General features: G+C 39.7%; 1 protein-coding gene across 4 annotated transcripts in view; it reads right to left on the bottom strand.

The window, feature by feature from the left end:
- Positions 1–25,852, bottom strand: part of LOC127446064 (zinc finger protein 536-like) — a 215,967-nt gene that overhangs the window by 94,561 nt on the left and 95,554 nt on the right. For all 4 annotated transcript variants that reach the window (XM_051706705.1, XM_051706699.1, XM_051706715.1 and 1 more), the window contains one exon: positions 4,538–6,789. In XM_051706705.1, the coding sequence (XP_051562665.1) occupies positions 4,538–6,788 (2,251 nt within the window). In that variant the 5' untranslated portion in view covers position 6,789. The remainder of the gene's footprint in view (positions 1–4,537; positions 6,790–25,852) is intronic.

Raw genomic sequence — 25,852 nt, 5'->3', positions numbered from 1 at the left:
AGAGAAACGACACTCACTGCAGCTCTTTCATATACACTTTGGAATACAATTGGAATTTTAAATATAGTGGGGGAAAAAGCAATGCTAATTCCCACTATGGGTAATATTTACAAATTGTGAGAAAGAAAGAGAGAGAGAGAGAGAGAGAGAGAGAGAGAGAGAGAGAGAGAAGAGAGAGAGAGAGAGAGAGCATGGGAGAGAGAGTATAACAAGGATAACAGAGAAAAGTGAGCATGCAAAACAGAGAAATCAAATGAGCTGCTGCTAAGGGGAAATAAATTGCCCTTTTATTGTTCAAGCGTGCACAAAAATACTAAGTCTACATTTATCTAAGACATGTCAATCAACTGAGCACAGTGACAATTAGCACGATGAATAGAACTTTTATCATTTAAAGACACCAGAGTCCTGACCCACTGTACTGGAATAAAGCAGTGTAATAACATTTCTCTCACACACCATGATTTATTTATTTATTTAATTTTGCTTTTTATTACATTTACTACTACCCCTACATAAAAGAACATATTTAAGAGGGGAATCACTGAGCTATTATCTACATGATGCATATACATATGACGACTTTGGAACATTTAAACAAAATACGAGAGATGTGAAAACAAAAATGAGAGTGATACATGCTGGGTTAGAGGGCAGAGGGTGCGAACTATAATGAAGGTGAATGATTGGTATAAACACTGACATAATTCTTCCAAGGTCTACACATTTCTAATTAGCACATGGAAGAGAGAGAAAGAGAGAGAGAGAGAGAAACAGAGAGAGATGTGGTCTGTCCTCATTTAAAAGATTTGGGAGAGAAAAATAAAAAAAGAAAGAAAGATGGAGAGAAGGAGGGGGAGAGAGGGAGATGCTGTTAATGATAAGTAATACTTTATTCTATGTAATTTTAGGGCTCATCTATATTAATTTACTATCACAACATACTTCTTCACATACTGGATTTGAACGTTCACAACCGTTATTTCAAATATTATTTCTGAACCCTTGTGACTGTGTGACAAAACAACGAAAAATACATTGTGATTATTTATTGGAAATGGCTCATAAAAAGTCATTACCAAAAGAGGAGAATTAAACATATATGTAGGAAGGTGATGTAATCTATAAACTATGTCATCAGAAAGACTGGTGTGACTAGGTGAATTGGACCGTGTCTCCACATGCATGCGGATAGTCAAGCATTTTGCATAGCAGTTTGGGTTACTTTGACTTTAATTACACTGCAATTACATTGTAACAGTAAGTCTGCATGTGTAATTACACCAATTTGTAATTGTGTAATTAGATGAATATCCATGCTTTATAACCTAAGGCATCTATTGGCAAATCCAATTTAAATTTGTATGGAGCAAGTGTTTCCCCAAAACTGCGGCAAGCTGTAAAGACCTGGGGATATACTGATAATCCTTGCCATGTTATAAATGCTCTTCCTCTTAAAAATATTTAGACATGGGGGAATCTCAACAGGAGGAAAAAGACAAGGCAGGTTTGTTGTCTTAAGCAACAGAGATCAGGCAGTAGAAAAGGGGAATTCATTCAGACTAAATGCTTTTTCGCTTGGTTTTCTTAAGTTGGTAGTTCTTGGGATCTGGGCCTGAGTTAGTGAGGATATGTGTCCAGACTGGAGTGCTGAGTACCAAGGATGTGTTTTTGTATCCAAGGACTGTACTATACAGGGCCTGATTTTAGAAATGTTTTAATGTGTACGGACTACATCTGGTATGTTTTAGTGTTTAAGGTAGCTATATTCAGTGTTTAATAATATTAATAATAATAATAATAATATTAATAATAACATTTAACAGATCTATTAATGGGGGAAAAAACAAGAACAACTACTTCCTTTGATTTTAGTCTAGTTCTGACCTGCTGTTGTGTCTGATGACATCACTATCATTTCGGCCTTTTTTTTTCTCTTTAAGACCCCCCCACCCCCACCACCACCACCACCAAGCTGTCACTCAAAGGCTCACAATAATGAATTCAGAAACACTATCAGGAATGAGCCCCCCACCCCACCCAACCCCTTGTTTATGAAGCCCAATTCAGAGTGCAGAATCTGAAATAACAATTGATTCCCTCCTCAGTCAAGCCAATCTTGTAATGGTAATAAGAAATAAAAGAGAATGGGGTAAAATGTAATAAACTAAAGAAGAGTGAAGGAAAGAGTTGGAAGGGATGTACATTGGCTGGAAATTATATTGCAAAAAGCATATTTAAAGGTTAATTATTGAGAGCAGAGGAGAAAGGCTTTTAGAGGACATATCTGAGGCAATTTTTTTTTTCCCTTTTTATCAGTCTCTCTCTGTGTTAAACAAGTACAGTGTCAAAGACAAAAGTGATTGTGTCGACCTTCTTTCACAGTTGAGATGTTATTGTTGATTACTGTAATTCAAGTTTAACTCAAAATTGCAGTGGGTAGGTGGTTTAGGGGTTGGGTGAGCTCGCTAAAAGAAGACAGCAGATGAAGCTGCCATATGTTAAAGAAAAGGTGAAAAAAATTAAATGCAATTCACCGATGATAAAGGAAGTCTGTTCTCTTTGGGTTAGAGGAACGTGTGAGATATTAAAAGTAAAACAGAGGTATGACAGGCCACATCCTGTTGCATAGTTCGTAAACATTCCTCAAGATAATGGTAAAAAACCATATGACTATTTCCAAGATCTAAATCTAATTGGGGAACTGTGGCATTATTTGACAACTGAGGAGCACAAGGGTCATCTGACTAACCTGGAGCAAATCTTTATAGACAAAAGTTCCAAAACACACCTGAAGAAAGAGTGTGTAAAGCTGATACATACTCTGTCATTGCTACAAAAAAAATTGTCTCAGCAAAATATTAAAATGTGGCATTATGTGTGCAAATTATTTCATTTTTGTACAGTGTCATGTGAAAATGATTAATAGATCATTTCATTGCTTTGAAATACAAATATCAAAGAGATAAAATATGAGAGAACAGTATAATTGTATATTAAATATATAGAGACAAAGAGTGAGAAAGAGCATAGGAAAATAGCAAGTAAATGAGGGCAAATGGGAAGGGGAAATGAGAGGGAAAGAGAATCTTAGGTATGGCGATATAAACATAACATCACCAATTTGTCAGACTTGTGTGGCTTCTCATGCACAATAAATACCACAAGAGTGCAGAAGAATCAATAAATAAATGGTATATTCATTCTCTGTCCCATGATTCAGTTAGTGCTTAGCCTTTTGTTATTAAACACTAATCACTTTAATTCCAAATACCCTGCCAATCTTACAAAGGCTTAAAATGAGTTTATAAAATGCCATGAGCTAAATCTCAAAAGTAGTAGTAAAAGAGATGCAAACGAAATAAAACTTACTGCATTAAATTCACAGGATAATTACTTCTGTAACAAAGCCTGCTTTCTGTAGAGAAGTGTTTAGGTTTAATAATCTAAGTAAAGAAAATAGGTTTTATCTTCTTCTCATTTTCATTAATTCCTAATTGGGGTGGGGGTTGTCTGTTATTATTCCTTAGATTAAAATAAACATAGCCCATTGCATGTTCAAACTCATCTCACTACATGAGGGTGATAAGGACTGGGAATGAATAAACAATTTATTTTTTGCTGTTGAAATTAAGTTGCTTAGAGCCTTAAGCTAAGCCACATTTTTTTTTTTTTTTTTTTAAACTTAAAAGCACGTTTTACCCAGCAAATGAAGTTAAATTTTTTTGACCTGCTTTATATGTATATCTTTAATTAGTGTCTTGTTTAGCTTAAGCTAACTGATTATCACATAGACGTGACCTAAATAACAGCCAGGCTGCTTAACAGTGGTGTACTACCCCGAGGAATGAGAAAGTTACCTTTAAAACTTCTGTAATCATTAGCTGCAGCTTCACTTAATCCCACTAAACATACGTTTATCTCACAAGCTCTGAGTTCCTCAGTTAGGGTGGGGTCATTGTCCTATCCCCAGGAGGAGGATGTTTTAATCACACATAACATTTCCATTTTTCCTAAATAGTGAGCTGTATGGATCCACTGCAGTAAGATGGCCAAATTAATGAAAGCTTTTTCACAGTTAAAAATAGTAAGGAATAATGTAAACTCATATGAGTGCACTCAGAGAGACTTCGATGGGTATTTGAACAGTAATGTCAGGGTTACAGAAGGAATGTGCTGCTCAGATTTACGTTGGCATTTTATCTACATTTCAAGCAGATTTGATCACCTTATCACGTCCTGACACATTATTCTCACAATCACCCATTTTCTGTGAACTGTAAGAACCAACTGTCAAGCATACCTTGTGTCACAACAGCTGCCAATAGATAATTGCCATTGTTGAAATTGCTGTATAAATGTACTGAGTATTAAAGGACTAAATCCTGTGGAGTTCACACAAGTTTTGAGACTGTAATGCCAGATAGTTTACTAAAAAGCTCATTTATTTAATCAGAGTCTCTACTAAGTATTTCAATATCCTTCTTTCTTGTTTACATAGTGGGATTGAATCAGAAGTCTGCAGAACAGATCTTACCTGAAGATGGAGAAGATGGGTGGGGACTGTCATCCTGCACACTGCCTGTTTGCGAGTGTCCCCCTCCAGCACCACTTTCCTCCGTCACATTGGAGGAGCCTGGGGTGGTGGATCGGCTGATGGACTGAGACTCTGGGTCGCTTGCTGAGCCACGCCTTTCATCCAGACCATGCTGGGAGCTCTCATCTAGGGTTCGCCGGTCTTTGTTGTGCACTCGGGAGTGGACCACCATTTGGTGATAGGTTCTAAAGACTCTGCCGCAGTCAGGACACTCAGTTGGTTTCTCTTTTAGACTGGCCAGGCTGTACTCAAGCCCTTGGCCAAGGCCCAGACCCCCATGGTGAGGCAAGAACTCACGGTGGGCATCAAAGCCTACACCCTCATCTTTCAAGGGCATTATTCCTCCACTGGTCTTCACTCCATGGAGGACTTCAGGGTGTTGCTTCTGCTTGTAACCATTACTAGAACCTAAGGTTGGGTGCTCATGCTTGTCTTTGCCAAATGGAACAATCCCAGCTGCACTGGCAAGTTCATCTTCTTGTCCGTGCCCCCCATGGTGTTGCTCTTTTGGCATGAAGGAGCGTTCCATGGCCATTCCACGTGCCATTATTTGCCAGGCTTGGTAGCTGTTCAGGGGGTCCATCTCTGCCACTTTAGCTGCAGCTTGTAAGCGCTCCATACAGCTTGACTTCAGAGGAGGCACTAGATTTAGGCAACCCAAGAGTGAGCGCTTGTCACTTTCACCTAATCCATGGCCAATGCTGGTCACTGGGCTCAGGAGCTTTCCAAGCATCTCCTTCTCCTTCATAGCTATACCAGCCTTGGCCAGCATCTGATGTTGGTGTTCAGCCAGGCCTTGCTTGTCAGGTGAGAGGAAGCCACTTTGCAGGCAAGAAATGTAACGTGAATACAAGTTGGCATGAGCTTCTTGAGCCAGGCTACTCATGGTGTTAACAGAGGGTCCATCTTCATCAGCTCCTCCACCAACAGGAGGCTTGTTCTTGATGGCCAGCTTGTTAAGATGCACCTTCATGTGATTCTTCAGGAACCAGGGCTCCTTGAAACGACGTCCACAGATCTGGCAGCAATGTTCAAAGGAGTCCTTGTGTTTCCGCATGTGGCCTTTCAGAAACCAAGCTTGGCTGAAGACCTGGCCACAGACCTCACAGCGAAATTCATTGGCAGGCTTCTCTCCGCTGCCAGCTCCTGTGCCCTGTCCCTGGGCTGATTCAGCTGTGATGTGGGTTTTCTCCACATGACTGATGAGGTCCTCCTCCTGGGAGGCAGCAAATTCACACAGGGTACACTTGTAGGGCTTGTGAAGAATGCGAATGTGGCGGTCTAGCTCCTCACGCTTTTTAAATTTACCCTTGCAGAAAGTGCAGCGGAACCCTTGGGATGGGTTGAGGGCTTGATCATCTTGAAGGCTGGTACCTGCAGGCTTAGGTGAGGCAGACGGCTGAGTCAGTGTATCAGGTGAGCCACCAAGACTCGGTGGAGTGAGCATACCACAGGCAGAGCCGGGCTGTTGCTGGTTGTGACCTTGTATACCCAAGTGGGGTGGAAGAGGTTGGGAGGGCTGCAGCAGGCTGCTCCTCATTTGCTTATCACGTAGAATGGCCCTCTCTTCCAGTTCATGAAGAAGCCTGTTTTCTTCACGTACACGACCACGACCCTTACCAAGATTTCCCAATTTATGGGTACGGAGGTGGATCTTCAAGTTACCCTTCTGAGCAGCTCGGTGGTCACAATAGGGGCATTTAAAGGGCTTCTCTCCAGTGTGTGTACGCATATGAAGAGACAGTATGCTGTTAAAGCGGAAGCGTTTACCACATAGCGGACAAGGGTATTTGCGGTTCTTGCGGGCATCATCTTCTATGTCGTTCATCTGTGACATGATTCCTAAGTTCTGCCCATTGAGAAATTGTTGCAAATCAACACGGCCATTCAGACCACTAAGGGCTCCCACATCCATGTCACGGTTAAGCTGGTTGGCCAGTAAGGCCATCTGACTGCTGATTGGCTGATTAGCTAAGGCAGCATGGGTTTTCTCATCCAGTGGGGTGGCTGCCTTCTCCTCTGGGATCTGTTGGCAACTCTGTAGTTCAGGAAAGGCATGGCCCAGCTGGGCAGTCAGCTGGTGCAGTTTCTGACTGATTGGGTAGCGGCCATTAAGTACTGCATTGCTGAGATGGGTGTCAGCATCTGGGACCATAGAGGATACACCAAGGCACAAACTAGAGTCCTCCATCCTAGAAGACAAAAACACAGAACAGGTATTGAGTCAGGTATTCAAAAGCACAGAACAACAGATATTCAGTCATCACACACCTTCTTTAGCCTTAAGGCATTATTGATAATCACTGTAGACAATCAGCAGGAAACACTGCACAATACAGATGTAAAATGATATAAAGAATATCAGGTACTGTACATTGTAACAAATATTAACAATAGATGTAAACATGCAATGATTTGGACAGAATATATTGTAGCAAACTTTTTCAACCTCACCATAATCTGCAAATGGTTTGTGTTGAAAACCCACTCTGAGCTCAGATTTCAAGAAATAAAAATCACATATACCTTTTGAGATACTGCGGTAAAGGTCATATTTCCAAGTTAAAGCACAGTCTCAGACATTACAGTCGTAGACATTAGCACAGACACAAAGGTGTTTAATTTTTTGTTAAAGTGGTGCAGGTACAGAAATAAAAACAAAAAAATAAAACAAAAAAACAACAGCAAGTAGATACACTCTTTTGTATATCTACTCCACAGATTATATTGCATTGTCTGGTAAAGGAAATCACACCATATGGCAGTTAATTCAGTTCATTCTTGAGTACCCCTTTGTGTGTCAGCAGTCTGAATATGGTGTGAGGAAATGGTTAACAACGATGACTGCACTTCAGTGACAAGTGTGAAGAAAAAAAAATTGAGTTAATCTCTGTCTGATTTATGAAGTACTACATGTACTCTCACATTTGGGGAGAGAAGTTGCAACTCTCAGAACTTTTTCTCAAACAGTAACACAATTTTGGAAGAAATAATTACCCAGTAAACACGGCAAGGCGCCGCATAATTAAGCTACTTGGTCCCATCCTATCAGAATCCCTCCAATTACATGCATTAATGAAACGGAGCAATGGTATTGTCATGAAGCAGCTGCAATACTACAATTATGATATTAACAATAGCACTTAAAACCAAGGGGTTACTCCAGTAAACACAAGCCCTTATCTTGCTGCTGTGACACTTGTCTTGGCATAATTTTCCATTAAAAGGGCACATTACATTTGATGCAAATCATTCTGTGTTCACCTTTTTTCCCCCCTCTCTGTTCTCTTACTCTCGTATGGCTTTCAGATGAGAGGAAAACAACAGTTGGTGTTATTGAAAGGGTCCCCAATATATCAGAGGCTTCCCAGTCATTTTAAATGGACACAGAGTGGCCTAATGCACTGTCATGCTAAAATGAATACACAAGAAGTGCCTGTTGTCATCTGGCTTGGTTGTGCTTATTTAGGATGCTGCTCATCATCTTAAGGAAGGATAATGATGTTGCTGCATTCCCCTGTGACTGACAGGGTCAAGCTTCAGAAACAATAAAGACAGTTTTGCTTTGGTCAACAAAATATTGTATAATATCTCATTATGCTGATTAGTATGCTGCCTGGTGTAACAGTGGCTATGCACTTTAACACATGATTATAAACATAAAATAAATGCACTGTGGTTGTTTTTAACAGAGACAATGGTGAGAGCAGGTGTTCAGGAAATTGGGTCTAGAATGATGGAGGTGAGAGCTTTCACTCCTCTTCACCTTTATTTAGAAACACATGCTGGTGTCCCCTTATAGTCTGTTTCTCTCTAGCACACTCATCATCACCTGAGGCAGGGTAAGGTGTGCTGGGGAGGGTATCCACACCCTTTGGTCATTAATAAATCTTTGTAAATGGTTCAGATTGACCCAGTTTACTTACTGGAGAGGGAAAACCTAATGACTCAGCACCTGCAGTTTATATGCTGCTGACATATTATATTTCACTCTTCCTAATGGCAATATGACAGCTAGCTCTTTAACATGAGTGCAGTGGCTCCTCAAAACACTTTACAAACATACATGTCTGTCTGTCACATGACCCAATGCACAGGAAAACAAATAATGGATTTATTTTTTTTGACAAGCGTCAGCAATTGGATGTCTGATAACTGATCTGATAATCATACAAAATTGCACTTGTTGAGACAAATACACAAGTCTAACAAACCAGCACACACACATACACACACACACAGAGAGAGAGAGAGAGAGAGAGAGAGAGAGAGAGAGAGAGAGAGAGAGAGAGAGAGAGCAGCAGAAGGCAGTAGGCTTGCAACACATATTTGCTGATGCTCTCATACATACTCTAATAAGGGCTGCCTGTTCTTTAGCTATTTGCTCTTCCTACGCCATCTTGGTTGCAGTCTTATCTCTCCAACTTGAATAAAAACACTTAGGCCACTTCCAGTTGCTGCTAAACACACTGTGGGCTGCTGCTGAATGCCATTCCTCTTTTGTCCAGAGCTATAACTCCGTGGAATAAAAAAAAAAGAAATGCTGAAAGCTGGATGTGAACAATACACTGTAGGTGTATTATGTATTTAAAGACTGTGTGCTATAAACACACTCACGCGCGCAAGCATGTGCACGGCAAATTATACACGGCTAAGCAGTTTTGTGAGGATTTTTAATATTCAGCAAATGTAATACAGGAGTAAATACAAGACAAATATAAATCATGAATGGTTCACTCTGCCAGGTCAACTAATTAAACCAACAGTCTTCAGACAAAGGCAAACATTCAGCAAAGTCCCAAAAATGGTGGGTGATGTTTGGATTTGGATGTTTGTAAGATGCTTCAAGACTTTGAAATTTCTTTGGTTAGCGGTTGTTAAAATTGCTTTTGTTCCTAGCAGATATAAGACGGGCTCCTTTCTGAATGTGGCTAGCATGCTTTCTGCAAAATAAATCTATGGTTTAAGCAAGGCATGATGAGCAGTTACTCATTTGGAGAGATAACTGCTTGCCCTTTTCTTCAATTTGATTTCCTTCTTTATCTTTACCATATAACAAAGGCAGATAGACAAAGGACTGATGTGAAATGAACTGACGAATCCAGTTTGTTTTTTTTAACATAGCCTCGCCTGACGAGTGTATGCAAATGAAGTGCATTAATATGCCTTCCTTGCTCCCAAGTCATTTCATTTTTTTTTTTTTTTTTTTTTTTTTTCTGATTAACAAGGACATTTCATATGGTTAAAGAGGTGTCACAAACACACACACACACACACTCACTTGCAGATGCAGACAAGGTATTAAGTTCATATGTACACACAGACGTGGAGCCTGACACACATACATACACACAAACACAGTCTGGAATAATTTTTAAGAGCATAAATAAATAAATACATTAATATATAAATTCGATACTGGGAATACTTTATGAAAGGCATCACTATGGAACAATTATCAGTAAAGTGCATATTTTCCATAGTATAATTAATAGAAACTCCATGCCAAGAGCCTTATCTCAAAACAAAGGCATTAAAATCTAAATACATCTGCTCCTAAATATCACCATGCTTAATGCATATCTGAGAAAGCCTCCAAACCAAATTTGCCGAGCATCAAGCACATTTGGGGGGCAATTTCTCAAAAATGCATACACTGTCATTTTAATTTAGAAAGATGAAAAGATTACATGTTGTTCACTGCCTACATGCATTTTTTTCTAACTCAGTTCTTCGTATTTCCATGTGATTAATTTAGATTTTTGCTGTACATAGTTGCAAATTTAATTAGAATATTCTGTTTAATAACTTTATAGCACATTTAGGGTTTCAGTGCTTTGGTACCTCTCTTACAGATGCATGTCTCTGTTATCTGTGTTCGTAGGATGCCCTGCAAACTTTCATTGCCTATCTTTCCTCTGTTAGTAATGCTAATGCCTCACCTATTTGGATCAGTGCCATTGAGTCGTGGCCCACAGCTTGTAGGCCTGACAGCAAACACGGCAATGGTTTCTTGTCCCAGACCCCCGGCTCCCCCCCCCCCAGGCTGGGGCAGCTGGGTTAGGCAGGAGCTAGACTGAACGATCGAGTCTCAGCGGTCTGATACTACCTGTCACACGTAGTGTAACAGCAGCAGTGTGCTCTAATTAACGCGTGCACTGCCGCCATGTCTCTTGAAAAGCCACTGAGACTTCCTTTAGTGCACTGTCACACAGGGCCCAGTGGAATGCAGCTTTACAGTCTGTGGTTTATAGTCAGCCTTTCAAGCAACATGGCAAAACAACCGGATTTATGTCTTATCTTTACCTCACTTTACCTAACAATCTTTTCTCTTTTCTGCAAACTCTGCAAACCACCATTTAATTAGAGGGTGCAAATGCCACAATCAGACTGCTGTCCTTATGTTCTTATCATTGCTTTGTCAAGTAGGGCCATTGTTTCACCACCAGGGAACAAGATGTGTGATTTGCGCCTAAACTGATAGCACAAAAGCATTGCACGTTAAAGGAGAAGTTCACCCTAATGTCACTCCACTACAAATCTTTCTTCTGGGGAACACAAAAAGTTTTCTTTTTTTTTTTTTTTTTTTTTTTTTTTTTTTGCCATAAGGACCAAATGTGGTCTTGTGATCAAACATGCAACATAATGTCATGACATTTGGTCATGCGACCCAATGAAAACCAATGAGGCTGAGGATATATTTGATTTGACTGTTTATTAATGATTTGATTTCAAGGTGAAAAACAACTTAAATATCACTCTGATCATTGCACTGTGAGAGTTGGAATATAGTGCAGGAGTCGTATCGATTACTTTTATGTTTTTTTTACTATAATTGTATGTTTTTTTTTTTTGCCCTTTTTTTTTCTGAGCTTGAAAGAACAGATAAATTATTCAATGTCATTATGGTAATTAAACCCTGTTAAGGCTTCTTAAAAATGTACCTTATGTGTTCCACAAAAGAAAGCAAGTCATATGGGTTTGGAGTGATATAAGGGTGAGTAAATAATGGCATAACTATTTCCTTAATCATATGGCATCAGCATCTCTTACTGAATGGACCTATAGTGGGATCTATATGTAACTATGAGAAACACAAACACCTCAATGCATTTCCAAAGTAACAAATGTGGGGCAATGAACGAGATGCTGAATGAAGGTGTATATAAGATATCGGAAGTGATTGTGGTTTCTGATAGAGCCTGCAGTAAGCATTGCAAGGTGCATGAATATGATTTGCATTATCTGTTTGCGCCGGAGCTGGCATTTAGATAGCTTTCTGGAGGGCTGGGCTTTGATTTTGGAACATCAAGATAAACTCAACTAAATTGGGGCCTCTTTAGTGACAAAATATTACATTAAACTTCAGGTACCCGTGCATGCTCATGTCCTTGAGCTGGTCCTCTAGTGGCTTCTCGCAAATCAACATGGATGGCAAAACCAATGTTCCATATAAAACACACATACCAAAAAACTTACACACGCAAGTAAACTTCAGTCTTGAACAGGCTCTGAACAAAGCATTTTTAAGTATATGACAGACCTCAGAAAGGACATAAAACACAACTAATCCGTTAATGTTCTAGATTTCACAGCATGTTCAAACCCTAAATCAAATAACACATAGCAGATCTGGCTCTTTCAGGCTTTGTGCCTTGACTTAACGTAAAGTTGGTGTCCTCGTTTGGGAAAAGTGTGTGTACATTTACAGAAAACAGTGGTTTCAAGTGGGGAGGGGGGAAGCATTGACAAGTAAAACAAACTGAATTCAAAGTTATATATGCAAGTTGAAATGAAAAAAAATAAATTATATATATATAGAGATTGCAAGGCCATTAGCTATTCTGTTATTGTGAGGATTTATCGACCAGAATCCATTGACTAATTACTTTGCAGTAGCTGATTAATTAATTATGAAAGAGGTCATCGCTATTGATAAATCAATCACTATTTACAGGAAGTGCAAAAGTCCATTTTGTTTCCAGCTAATCATTAATGGCCCCAGTATTAAAAAGAAAAAAAGGAGAAAAAATGCCTGTTTGGTGTTTGAAATGGCTGCCATATGTTGCATATTTAATGGATGGAATGGCAATACATGCTATGTACTTATGGGAAAATGGCCAGACATGTACAATAACAAAATCATAAACAGATAGTGGCTAAAATGCATTTTGTTCTTATCAGTGCAGTCCAATCGCTCCTCTATCTCTATACCCATGTTTGGTTTATTGCAGGTGGTCTTCACAATAGTTCTAATTAATCCAATAAAACGTGGCTTGTTTTTCTTCCTCCCGATGCTCTTTGACTGAACTGGATTATTAGTGGCTGTAATGAGGCAATAAGCAAAGGTTCCCGGCACAAGAGCGAAACTGAATCAAACAAAGACTGAAAGGACAAAACCATTCTCATCCAGCACAGTAAGCTCATTGCATGATGCAGGTTGTTTTCTTATTTGTGGATAGACAGTAGGTGACCTAATTATACAGAGTTTATGGGTTGCAATGCCACCACAGACGAGTTGTTACAGTTACAAGTGCATTTGGCTTCATCTCTGCTTCTCCCTTCTGTTAGCTCAGCCTTCAAACTCATGGTCTCTTTCTCACACAATATGTCATTGAGAGTGTCTTAAGAGAGCATTTCAACAGGTAGTTCAGCTTTCAGCTCATTTCTGCAGATCAGTATGAGCCCACGAAAGGATGAGCAGAGAGAAAAATGCAGCTCCTTTTATCCTGTGTGTCTGACAGGCTTGTTGGGATGCCAGGGGAGGGAAAATCAGTGGGAGAGCAAAGAATTCCCACAGTTCATTGTCCCGGCCTGCTACATCATCATCCTCATCATCATCTAGAGCAGGCCTGAAGCTCAAAGCCTCCCTTTATGTTAAATATTTGCGGCATTATCCTGAAGGCCAGCAGATGTGCTCTGTGTGTGCATATGTGTGTGTGAGTGTGTGTGTGTGTGTGTGTGTGTGAGTGTGTGTGAGGTACAATAGTATTCACAGCATGTCAAGTCTCCTGCCTGTAGATCACAGGCTCTGTAAAGGGAAGAAGATGGATAACTTGGAGCATTTGTTAAATTGTAGAAGTAGGTTAGAGAGGGTCTGTGAATAAAGACACCATAAGGTGGATACTTAAAAAGCAAAAAAAAAAAAAAAAAAAAGGATAACGTGCATGTCTCTTGCAAAGAAAGAAAGAAAGAAAAAGAAAGAAAGTCAAATGCCCAGGGTTAAAGGCTTCATCCTAAAATGTTCTAAAGTTTACAACTGTACATGAGGTGACAAAAATAAAGAACAATCTCTAAAACTCCATAAAGGGCGCTATTTTCATGCAATGATGTGCGCAATAGGTGCTAATTCTAAGCGCAGTTTTTGTGCCAGCGCAAAATGCAAATGGATGTGTGTAGGAGTGTTTGCGTTATCTTTGGGTGTATACGCGCAAACTGTGGGTGTTTTGAATGTTAATGAAGTGGCGCAAAGCGCAATATGCTACTTTCCTGAGAAATAGGTTATTGTGCTAAGATGTTTCAGAAACACATCTGTATTTAGTGCAAAGCCTGTTGTCGTAGAGTGATTTTTAAGTCACTGCAAAAGAGGCCATTGGAAGAAGTTGGAGAGGGTAACATTTTTTTGGGAGGTGGTTAACGTATTTTATTTATTTTATTTTTTTAACCATTTTGCTATTATGATTATATTTTTGTTTAAAGAGTCCTTTGAATTTAGAAATATTTTTGTTTTAATTTTTGTTTTTTTGTTTTAATAAATTAATTTTTAAAGCAAAATTGACTGGTAGAAGTGAAGTGCGTGCAAAAATGTTATGATCTTGAAAGGCCGATACAACCACTGATACTGTAATACTAGCTATGTTTTGTATGCCACTTAATAAATATGATTGATAATACTTACATTCTCTATAATTTAATGGAGCCTACATCTAAATACTGATGAGAAACACGTTTTTCATGCTTTTAAAATGAGAATCACTATCACAGAAATATGCCTGAAATTCAACTACCAACTTCTTATGAATGTGCTGTTTCTGGGACTATATAATAGGATGCAGAAGGTCCAAAAACTGGAGAAGAACCTCAGAATTAAATTGCACTTGATCCAGGCCATTTGCATTTTGTGCACAAAACTTCCCAGAACCCACTTGTGCCAAGACTTCATGGCCATGCGCACTGATTTTGCACATATGACTTAGCACTAGCACTCTTAAAATTGGTCCCAAAGTCAACACTTGAATTTTGTGGCTTATAGTATGTCCGATTTTATCAAAAGTTGATGAAAGTATACACATATACACAAAATTTACAGACTTTCCCTTAAAAAAAAAGACCAAAAATATTAACTTATGTTACAGTACACCGATTTTTATCCAATAAAATGCTTTCTAGAATGAGAATTTCCCTCCCTCTAACACCACCTGCGACTGACTAGCAAGCAACAAATCATGGTTCATAACTGTAGCATAAGAAATAATACATATTTAAGTGTTAAATATTTTTTTTAAAAAAAGGGACATGCCATTCAATATTTCATTCCTAAACTTTTGGTTTCAATTGCATAAACATCAGCACAGCATAGGAAACGTTCCGGTTATGAATTTAAACTTGGTTCCCTGAGAGGGAACGAGACGTTTTGTAGTGACGCATCTGGGACTACATCAGTGAGTCACGTGGTCTGATGCCTGTATACAATCACAACGATTCATTTAAACGACGCCCATAGGGAGCCGCATCATGGAACCCATATAAGTGGCTGCTTTGGCGCCATTTCGGCTGTGCCATTAGAGAGTATGGCCAGCTACGCAACCTCACGTTCTCTCTCAGGGAACCAAGGTTACATTCGTAACCATTACATTCACTTTCCAGGAAACGTCAACATTGAGAAATGATGCAATTGGGACAAGATACCATCACGCCATGCGAACAGTAGCTGCCAAATCTCAAAGCCCGTGTGGCAAGCTTACAGCAGCACACAAGCGTGCTAAAAAAAAAAGAATTCTCAAAAACTTTCTCTTGATCCAACAGTGAGAACTTGAGAAGCAGGAGACAAACTCTCGTCCAAATTATAAAATCTAAAAAAAGTATGTGGAGAGGACCATCCTGCCGCCATACAAATGTATTCAAAGGACAGACCTCTAGTCAATGCCCATGAAGATGCCATGCTCCTCATAGAAAGGGCTCGAATACGGCGAAGACAAACCACGTGTCTTGTAAGCACACGAGATTGCATCCACGATCCAATGAGACAGTCTCTCTATGTAGCCTTTTATGCTCTTCCGACTCAAACGGCAGAGGAGAAAAGGACTGCAAATTAACAATCTGTGAGCGAAAGGACATATAGATGACTTTGGACCAGGGGTGTCCAAAGTCCAGCCCGCGGGCCATCTGCAGCCCTCCGACTGCTCTGATGGGGCCTATGAGAGACTTTAGAAACAGAACAGTATTAGGCCCGCTATGGAGAAATGATTTGAAATTCATATTCTGGGCACTGGATGTCACTATCACGAGCAGCCACTATTCACAGCGCATGGTTTCCGTTCTGTGTCGTCACTAGTTTCATCCACTGGAAGAGTTCAACAAGAGTTTGGAATAATCCTTATTCCCAAGGATGAAGCAACCCGCAGAAAGAATGATGCATTTATTAAAGGATTGACATCAGATTAGATACTTTACTCATGTACTTGTTCTTGTTAAAATCTCCCGATACCTCACATCATACAACTGAGTAGAGCTGCTGATGTGCGAGTGGCTGAACAGAGTTTATTGAGCGCGCACATTAATGTTTACATCCAATCAAAGTCTTTGGCCAGCAATGAGTTGATCAGCACGTAAGGTTAATTCTTACAGTACTACTTTCATGGCCATTTAAAATAATATCACAAATAGATTTAAATATGGTTTATGAGCAATGCAGCTTTGTAGGATCGACAGATTTCTAGGGACCAATATGATTTGATGAAATACACAAAAATCTGGTGAAATGATGCCAAAGCAGCCTCCTATATGGGATCCATGATGTGGCTCCCTATGGGCGTCGCTTATGCACCATCAGCCAATGAATTGGCATGATTGTATACAGGGTTCAGACCACGTGACTCACTGACGTGGTCCCAATTGCGTCATTACGCAATGTCAATGTTTCCCTGAAAGGGAACCGCAAATTTCAAGCAATTTCATGGGGTCTTTAACCCTGTTTGACCTAAGAGTCTTTTGGCAGTCCCATCAGATCTGTGTTTCAGAACATAGGGTCATGTCCTAGTGGCAAAGCTGAGCGAGTGATGGTCACATCACTGATCACGTATGACTTCACCTCAGCACAGAAAAGGCGAAAAACAATGAATGCAATGTGACGATTGGCAAGGGGGCCATCATCCAAGCCTTACATCATTTCTCCTCCAACTCAGGACACCAGCTCTGGGACAGGAACAATACTACCAGAGACAATTCATCAACAAAATCAGGCCTCCGCTGGTCAGAAATATTAGTACATCCCACCATTCAAAACTGTTGATATGTTGTCAGCAATGCCCGTGTATTAAGCTCTGAATTTTTACTTTTGAGGCAATCCAAAGAGGACCTGAATAAATGTGATATGAAGCTTCAAAATCACTTATTTGACTCTCTGAAGGTGACAGTCTGTTCTCTCTCGACACCCTATCTCTCAGCTGTGGTGAACAAAGATTACCTTTGTGGAAAACTTAAATGTCAATGTAACCCCCAAATAAGTGAATATCAGAAATAATTGCTGTTTTCTTCTCGCACATGCTGGTTTTGTGCGTACGAGTTTTGCATAATGACTCCAACAAGGGGTGTTGTTTTGACAGGTGCTGAAATCGAGTTGAGAGGAGAGGGAGACAAGGTTCAATTTAGTTTGTGAATCTTTTAATTGTTGCATGGCTAATTAAAATAAAAGAAGGAAAAAAAGAGAAAGAGAGAGAGAACATGTGACTTAATGTTCCTGAGTGTTTAATGCTGCTTGTGTGCATACATTGGCTCCCAGTTGTGCCTCCAAGCCTCTCAATGTAAAAGAAAAAGTACAGGAGAGAAAAATCTGCTGCTACTTCAACATACTTACCAGCTCTTCGCAACTGCAGCCTGTTTGGAGCTTTCACAAAACAAATGTATGGCTAATTAGAGATACTCATTAAGGGAGGCAAGTCTTGTCAATCGCCTTTTTTGTCTCTTCTTTTCCCCCCACACACAGAAAGACAATAAGACTATAAACAGGTACCATAACCATATGCTCTTGAATGAAAAACACTTCTGTCATAAAGTGTAAATATTGAACCATTGCATGTCTATTTAATATGGGTGATATTAAATCTTCTTTATCCTGTCACTTTGATAAACTCCTGAGTTAAACTGAGAGAAAGTATCACTTTTGTGAGAAACTTTGTGTCAAGACGGTTATGCAAGCGTTCTCTGTCCATACAGCATGTTTTTTAAAATGCAGTCCTCTCACATCCTGTTTAAGAAAGCCACTAATCTTATCAAAGCCATCAGGAAGTCAAAGTTGACTGGAAATGCTCATGACTCTGTTTATGTTACAATATGTATGTATATTTATTTATATATATATATATATATATATATATATATATATATATATATATATATATATATATATATATATATATAATGTCTGTTTTTTGTATTGTTTGTGCTCTGTTCTATTGTCTGTCTGTGAGTGGTGAGAAGAGATACAAATGCTTTGTTTCTTCTCTCTACAGTCCCTCATTACTACTGGGAAGTAGAGAAAGACTGTGAAGGGTAAGTGTATGTTAAAAGGCCTCTCTTTATTAAGAGAAAAGTATGTTTTATTGTGGACTAATTGTGAGGGTAGGAAGTGTGTGTGGAATGGGTGGACTCTGGAGAGAGGGTGGAGGACCTTTGGGAGATCAGGGCACATGTTTATTTATCAGGATTTATCGGAAATGGTGAGGCCATGGATCTCAGCAGGATAAGAGAAAGAGAGAGAGAGAGAGAGAGAGAGAGAGAGAGAGAGAGAGAGAGCAAGAGAAATGCTGCTCAGTGGCGTATCCAGGACATTTTTACTGGGGTGGCCAAGATGGGGTACAGACCTAGTGTGGGGTGGCGATACCAGGAGAAACTTTATGAATGGCACATGATCAAAATGTGTAAATATCGCATTGCTTTGCTTCAACATCTACACATGTAGAATAAATGAATTCTTAAACTCATGTTAGCATTCACTGAATTGTTTGTATTCAATATCAGACTGTTGTTTTGACATTTGACAGTTTTCTATTCCTGTTCTATTTCAACCTATTACAGTTTCTGGGAATCTCTGGCTATTTTAACATAACATCCATTTTTAAATCAGTAATTGTTTAGGAAAAGTCAGTTACACATTTTTAAGAGCTATTCTCATTGTAGAGAATTAATCTGCGTATAACATCAGGTATAGTTTATAATCATAAAAAGATACAAGTACAGGTGATAACTGATTGAGGCGCAATTCAATCAATCATTCATTCATTTATTAGCTATAACTGCACTGTCCAGCAGAAATATTGTTAAATTGGGTACAAATCAGTGTGTGAAATTGGCTACGAGGGCTTACAGGTGTCTGTCTGGAAACCCCAAAATTTCAGATTGAGCTCTGAATACAGTAAAAAACAAAACTCTATTTACAGTGTCTACACAGGTTTATTACTTTGAATATTACCAAATAAAATAATTAGTCAAATCATTTGCGGCATTTAAGTGCAATTTGCCCTGCCTCTGCATATTTAAAATGTAAAATAAGGTATAAAAACTTTGAAGATTTTATTGGTCTGACTGACCAATAATACACATAAAGAGCTCATAAATAACTCATGTAAATATTTAAAGTACAGTCACAGCACAAACCCTTCCATTTCACACACAGGTTAGCCATATATATATATATATATATAACTTTAGCTATTGAACATGTACATCTGTAAAACGCTTTACACACCTCCATCATTAAATCAGAAAACATGGCATTTCATATTTCATGTCAATATAAAGATAACATGCTGAATGTGGTGTAGGGTCTAGCTTACTCTTTAACCTAGCTACTGTAACAATGAAAAAAATTTTTCACATTCACATGGAAATTCGGGATAAATTAAACGTTAGATTAGATGAACATACCTCTCAAATAACAGCTTTCTTTTTGATCACAAATCGACGTCGTCAACTCATTGGAAGTTGGAGGTAGACGCTAGCTCATGTCAGCTTCGTGCTTATACTCCAGACCTGGCGCCCGCTGCGCCCGCGACCTGCGGCACCTGCCTGGCCACCCGCGGCCTGCCCCTCCCCCCACTGATCAAAGATCAGCTCACACAGCTTCAGTCCCACCACTACTATAATGGTCAGAAATATAAAACTGACCCTGGGTCAGTGTGGCTCTAAATCAACAAATGACCTGAGATGTCATCTTTGATTGACAGGTGTTTCTATTGGTTCTTCATTCTTGTGTTGATGAACATGATGAACTACCAATCAGTTCTGGGGTGGCCACAGGGTGGCCAATGAGATTTCAGGGGTGGCCCAGGCCACCACAGGCCACCCCCTAAAATCGCCACTGATGCTGCTCTATCACAGGCCATGCAGAAAACATTTGCCTCCATGCCAGCCACACACTGACAATCAACTGTGATTAAACAACCAAGGCAGAACTGGTCAGACCTCAAAGTCTTAAAAAATGAAACATGTATCTGATCCATGGCACAAAAAACTACCAGCTCTTTTCACACCAAAATGATGAAAAAAAGTTTTTAAAAAAATCAGGTATTTTGACAGTTAAGTCTGTAGCCTGATTGATTTTACTCCATACAAGATTCTACCCTTTATAGTTTCAGAGCATAGTTTTAAAGCATTTGGACATCAGAGTTTAACTGACAGGGAAGACAGAGGCCTGGGTCCAGAAGTCTGGACTGGCCAGCACACCAGATTCCAGATGTCTCTCCTCACTCAGGCCCTCATTCTTCTTTCCTCTGGTCTTCTCGACACATTCTTATCCTCCTCTCTGCCCTCTGCAACCTTGAACATGATAATAGATTCATCCTCTTTCGGGGGGGGGTTGGTCTGCCACAGTGTCCCGTAGTCAATGGGAGAGTTGGAGAGCAAAGTGGGGAAAAGGAAAGATAAGTTCATAAAGCCAAGAATATTTTAGTGAAAAATTACCTCTCGGTATTACGCTCGACTCAGTCGGTCCCATGAGATGTGAGGTAGGCACGTGGCTCTTTCACTCTAGTGCATGGTAAGGGATTACTCATATTCATCCCTTCATCTGTTTAGGTTTGGTTTGAGCTGCCACGTTAACATGTTGTATGTGTTACCATCGTTCGCCAGCACGCTTCGTGCACTGATCTCCGTATGAGCATTGCTGGGGAGGTTGTGACCTCTATGTGCAATTTGGCTGTCAGAAGCTACACAGCAGCTGGGTGAGGAGATGGGAGGATTTTATAGTCTGTTTGTACAGCATGTTTAGACATAAATTATATGAAAACAGGCATAAAAGTTCTGACAGTACATTGTACAACGTTAAAAAAAAGAATCCTTAAAAAAAAAGAAAAAAAAAGATGGTTGTATTTGTGTGCAGAAAGGGAAGTTGGGCTAGCCTCTTAAGACAACTGTACCATAAATATGTAGAACAAAGAGCAGTAAACATGTGGCACCTGCTACACTGGGTTGCCTATGTAAATCCCCGTCTTACTAAAATGGACAGTGACACAGAGAGCATCAGGTTTCTGTCAGCTGATTGGCTGTGACCAAGCCAATCATGGAGCTCTGTCTGTCTGAAACACTTCATACAGCTCTGAGAATAGGCCTCCATCATCACTGCCTTCTGTTTAACACATACATACACACAACCAAACTGGAACGTGCACACACCCTTAAACCCTCTGGGGCATGACACCACCACCCAGCAAACATCATCCCCATCGGTAGATGTTTAATCTCTCACTCTCCGCCATTTCAGAAGACCCTGACTCTTGTTTGTGCAGCCCCCCTCCCCTCAATCTTTCCTTCCTTCCCTCCCTCCCTCTCTTCCTCTCCCCTCTCCATATTTTCTCTCCTGCATCTGATTAAGTTAACAATGTGGCGCTATTTGCATGCTGATTTGGCGAGGTCCCTCTCCTCCCCACTCGCTCTCATAAATGCAGGGGCTGGATCACGGTAATGTGATAGCACAGCAGCCAGCCGATGCAATCTCTACCCCTCCTCCAAACCCAGGTGTGTGCTATGCACTTCCCTCTTAATTCTCTCCATGCTCATATTTTAGTCCCTCTTTATTTTTCCAGTCATTCAGTGCCTTGTAAGAGTTGTATTATAATCATATCTAAAAAAAAAAAAAAAAAAAAAAAAAAAAAGAAGGTTGATGGAGGAGTAAAATATCCTGTCTTTTTTTTTTTTTTTTTTTATTAATTATAGACCGCGGCTGATGCCAATGTATTCCGAAAGCATCTTCAAAATAGGTCGGCATACAGTTTTCTATTCTTATCATATTTAAATGTCAACATGGTGCAAAGCTCTACAAATTAGTTCAGGCAGACTTCAACCCCCATTTAACATTTAAAGCTCCGCTCAGTAAGCCCCCAATATGTGATTCAAATCAGTTTACACACACATAAAAAGGAAGCAGTGCATCTTTCAAACTTCTCATTTTAATACTGATATTATAGCCAACCTTTTGCCAGAGAATAGGCTGGCAGAGAGGGGAAAAAAGAGCCATGAGATGAAAAATCAGAAACAATGCATTAGCTTTCATGAATTATACACTACCGGTCAAAAGTTTTGAAACAGTTATTCTTTATTATAATTTTTTAGAATAATAGTAAAGTCATCAAAGCTATGGAATAACATAAATGAAACTATGGGAATTATGTTGTGACTAAACAAAATCTAAAATAAATCAAAACTGTGTTATATTTTAGCATCTTCAAAGTAGTCACCCTTTGCCTAGAATTTTCAGAAATGTACTCTTGACATTTTCTCAACCAACTTCTTGAGGTATCACCCTGGGATGATTTTTAAACAGTATTGAAGGAGTTCCCATCTATGCTGGGCACTTATTGGCTGTTTTTCTTTTTTTTTTTTTTTTTGTAATTAAATTTTAGTTTTATAATGAAATAAATTAATATGTTGGCACAATTACATTTTTGTCTACAAAACTAATTTCAAACATTTAAGCATACGCCTTCAGATCAAAAGATTTTTAAGATCACGAGAAACATTTCAGTCAAGTGTTTCAAAACTTTTGACCGGTAGTGTATATTCGCCTTCATTCTGAGCAGAATCAAGGATTTTCCGAGCCTATGTATATATCCTAGACAGGAATTAATAAATCACGATGGTGGTGCATTGAGAGCCATATCTGGATAATAATGTCCACATAAAACACTTATTGTGGCTCATTCAGAATGCAAGCGATGCAAAAATTCTCCCAGATTCTCATATGTCAATGGAAATGTACCAAGGAGAGCTGCTGTATCAGGACATTTTTTTGTTACAGAAAATGGTAAAGATGAATATTGAAGGACTGGGCTATTTTTAATGACTTTTGAATTCTGAGTGTCAAATAGTGACTTTGGTTAGATATCAAAAGATTATAGGGGTGATTTCTGAGCTGAAACAAAGTGAAACATTTATAAGCACAAGTTTATTTCAATCACATTAAAAGAGAACTTTAGTATGAATAGACAAAGAGGATATTAAAATACCTTAAAATATTGTAATTCAAGCCAAACTACTCAATACCACTGCACTGAAAGTCTATATCAAATAAAATAAAATAAAATCCAATCAAATCACTTTATTGTCACTCAACCATATACACAAGTGCAACAGTGGGTGAAAGTCTTGGGTGCAGTTCCGAGCAACATAGCAGTCATGACAGTGATGAGACATATACCAATTTACAATAAACATCAGATTTACACAACACAATTTACAACACCAAGGACCACCAAAGTCTTTTCTCAATGCAAAAAGAATTCCTTACATGCCGTAGAACAATAATTCAGTCCCAGTGCCATGGATCAAAGCAAGCTGCCTTGGTCCTCGGTTGACTCAGCACTACAGGGGCTAGAGGCTAAGAGCCCAGGGGATGAGTTTCACACCTCAAGCTGTTTTATGCCGGCGAGCACCATGCATGACCCTGCAAGTCTGTTCCAGACAGCCCTAGAGGAGCAGTCGCTAGGCGTGTGAGGATAGGACGTGCTCCTCATGCTTCATTACCCAGACCTCCTATCAGAGTCCCCCAGTAACAATCGGCAGAGCGGAAACAGCCACGGATGTGCATCCATGGCCTTGTATATCCACTCATTCACCACAGAAGACTGGCATAGAGAGCCTTTCAGCCTAGCACAGCCTAGTCTTTTCCCATTCAAAGTCCTCTGGCCAGCATTGGTGTTCATGTCTTTGAGCAGTCTTGCCTCAAAACTGCCATTAACCAGCTGTCTTTGGAACACTATTCTACATGCAAGGTCTCAAAAGCTTCATGCTTTTCATTACCAAGATGCTTTGGGTTTAGAATGTGGGATGTCAAAATATTGAAACAATAAACCACAAGAAACCTTCACCTGATCCAAGTAGTTTGCTTTAAAAGGCAGTTATCCCTCTCTCTGCTTCAAAGCAGGTGCAATGCCCTCACCTTGCCTCATAAAATGAAGGCAGGCTCTCTGGCCAATCTTCATTTCCTTTGGCTTTTGCTGAAATCGGGCTCTTTAAGCATGCTAAAAAGGCTATTCCTTCTAAATGTGCTCTGGGTGTGCCTAATATGTCCACAGCCAAATGCCAAAAGAGTTATATATCCCTTTATGCACAGAGAGGCCCAGAGGGCTTTAATTGACTAAGGTGTAAAGGGAGTTGAGGAGGGGTGAAGGAACATGATGAAAATGAATACTGTTCATTATCAGACAAACAGAGCCCAATGGCACTCCTAAAATTGGCAGGGAGCGAAGATTTCCCAATGTTAAAGCACATTTGTCCGCCGAGTAATTATCGGACTGAACTTTCCATGGCATTGTTTCAAATTTATGAATTTCTCAAATGTAATGTGTGTGAATGGCAAAGAGCTGCCAACTGAAGACTGTGCTAATGTGCAAGTGTGTTTATATAGCTGAATTTGCAGACACTACAAGTAGTTAAATGCAGCAAAGTTATAAAATGATGGTTTGCTTCACTAGGGACCTGTTTACACCTGGTATTAAGATTTCAATCAGGAAGACTCACAGACTTGAGTGAAATTTAAGATGACATTTATTTGATGAATATAAAACAGAAATGTAATGTCTCTCTTTGGTGTAAGCCCCATCTGGCGGTCAGAAGAAGTTGTACTCAGAACCATTATATCCTGCCGGAGATAGGAGGCAGGGGCGAGGAGCCTACCCCTGTGCAGGACGGGATTCAACTGGTGGTGGTGGGGTGGTGGAGGTTGCCATGTTAGTACACTGAAACAGCAATGTGATAGATTGTGAGCAGAATTATAAAGCATTAGCATACATGTGATTGGCTAGGAGTTACCTACAGCTGATGATGTACAGCTAGAGCTATGCTGCGCTTACATTGGGTGATAAGATTTTGGGTGATCTGTTTGAAAACGAGATGACACTAAAAAAAGGTGCAAACGGGGTCGTAGAGATGCTACGACCAGGTGTAAACATCTGAGTCTCACCTCACTTCTGATTGAATCACCCAAACACCCAAAACCTTAATAACAGGTGTAAACAGGACTTAGTTTACAAAATCCATTCCCAAAAGATTAGTGCTTAAGTTCCATAACTACTACTCTCTTCTAGTTGATGTCTCTTACTTTCCCTGCAGTTTTACAACAAGCGTGTCTCTATTATCTCGTCTACTTTCCAAGCCCTTCTCCTTCCCAATGTTTGTGATATCCCCACTCTCTGCACTGAGCTCCACAACCGCCTGGCAACTTCAAATATTTATCAAACAGAGGAGAGGAACAGAGAGCCCTCTCCAACCCGCTACAGTCATTTACCAATTATTCTGAGTACCTGCTGACAGGTGCATGTAACAGTCAGCTACCCTTCCCCAGTACTTCTCCTCACATGATTTACCTTTCCCCCTGCTGAGGAGGATGCCGCTGAGCTTCAGGCACGGTGATGGAGGAAGTGTGGCAGAAGAGAGCTGATGTGGCATACAGCTGAAGTTCCCACGCTTTGATTTGGGGAATGGTTGATTCGTCGTAAAAAAAAAAAATAAAAAAATAAAAAAATAAAAAAGCCCTCTCTTTGT

The sequence above is a fragment of the Myxocyprinus asiaticus genome, chromosome 1 (genome assembly GCF_019703515.2).
Source record: "Myxocyprinus asiaticus isolate MX2 ecotype Aquarium Trade chromosome 1, UBuf_Myxa_2, whole genome shotgun sequence".
Classification (NCBI taxonomy): Eukaryota; Metazoa; Chordata; class Actinopteri; order Cypriniformes; family Catostomidae; genus Myxocyprinus; species Myxocyprinus asiaticus.
This window is presented reverse-complemented; position numbering and strand designations above follow the sequence as displayed.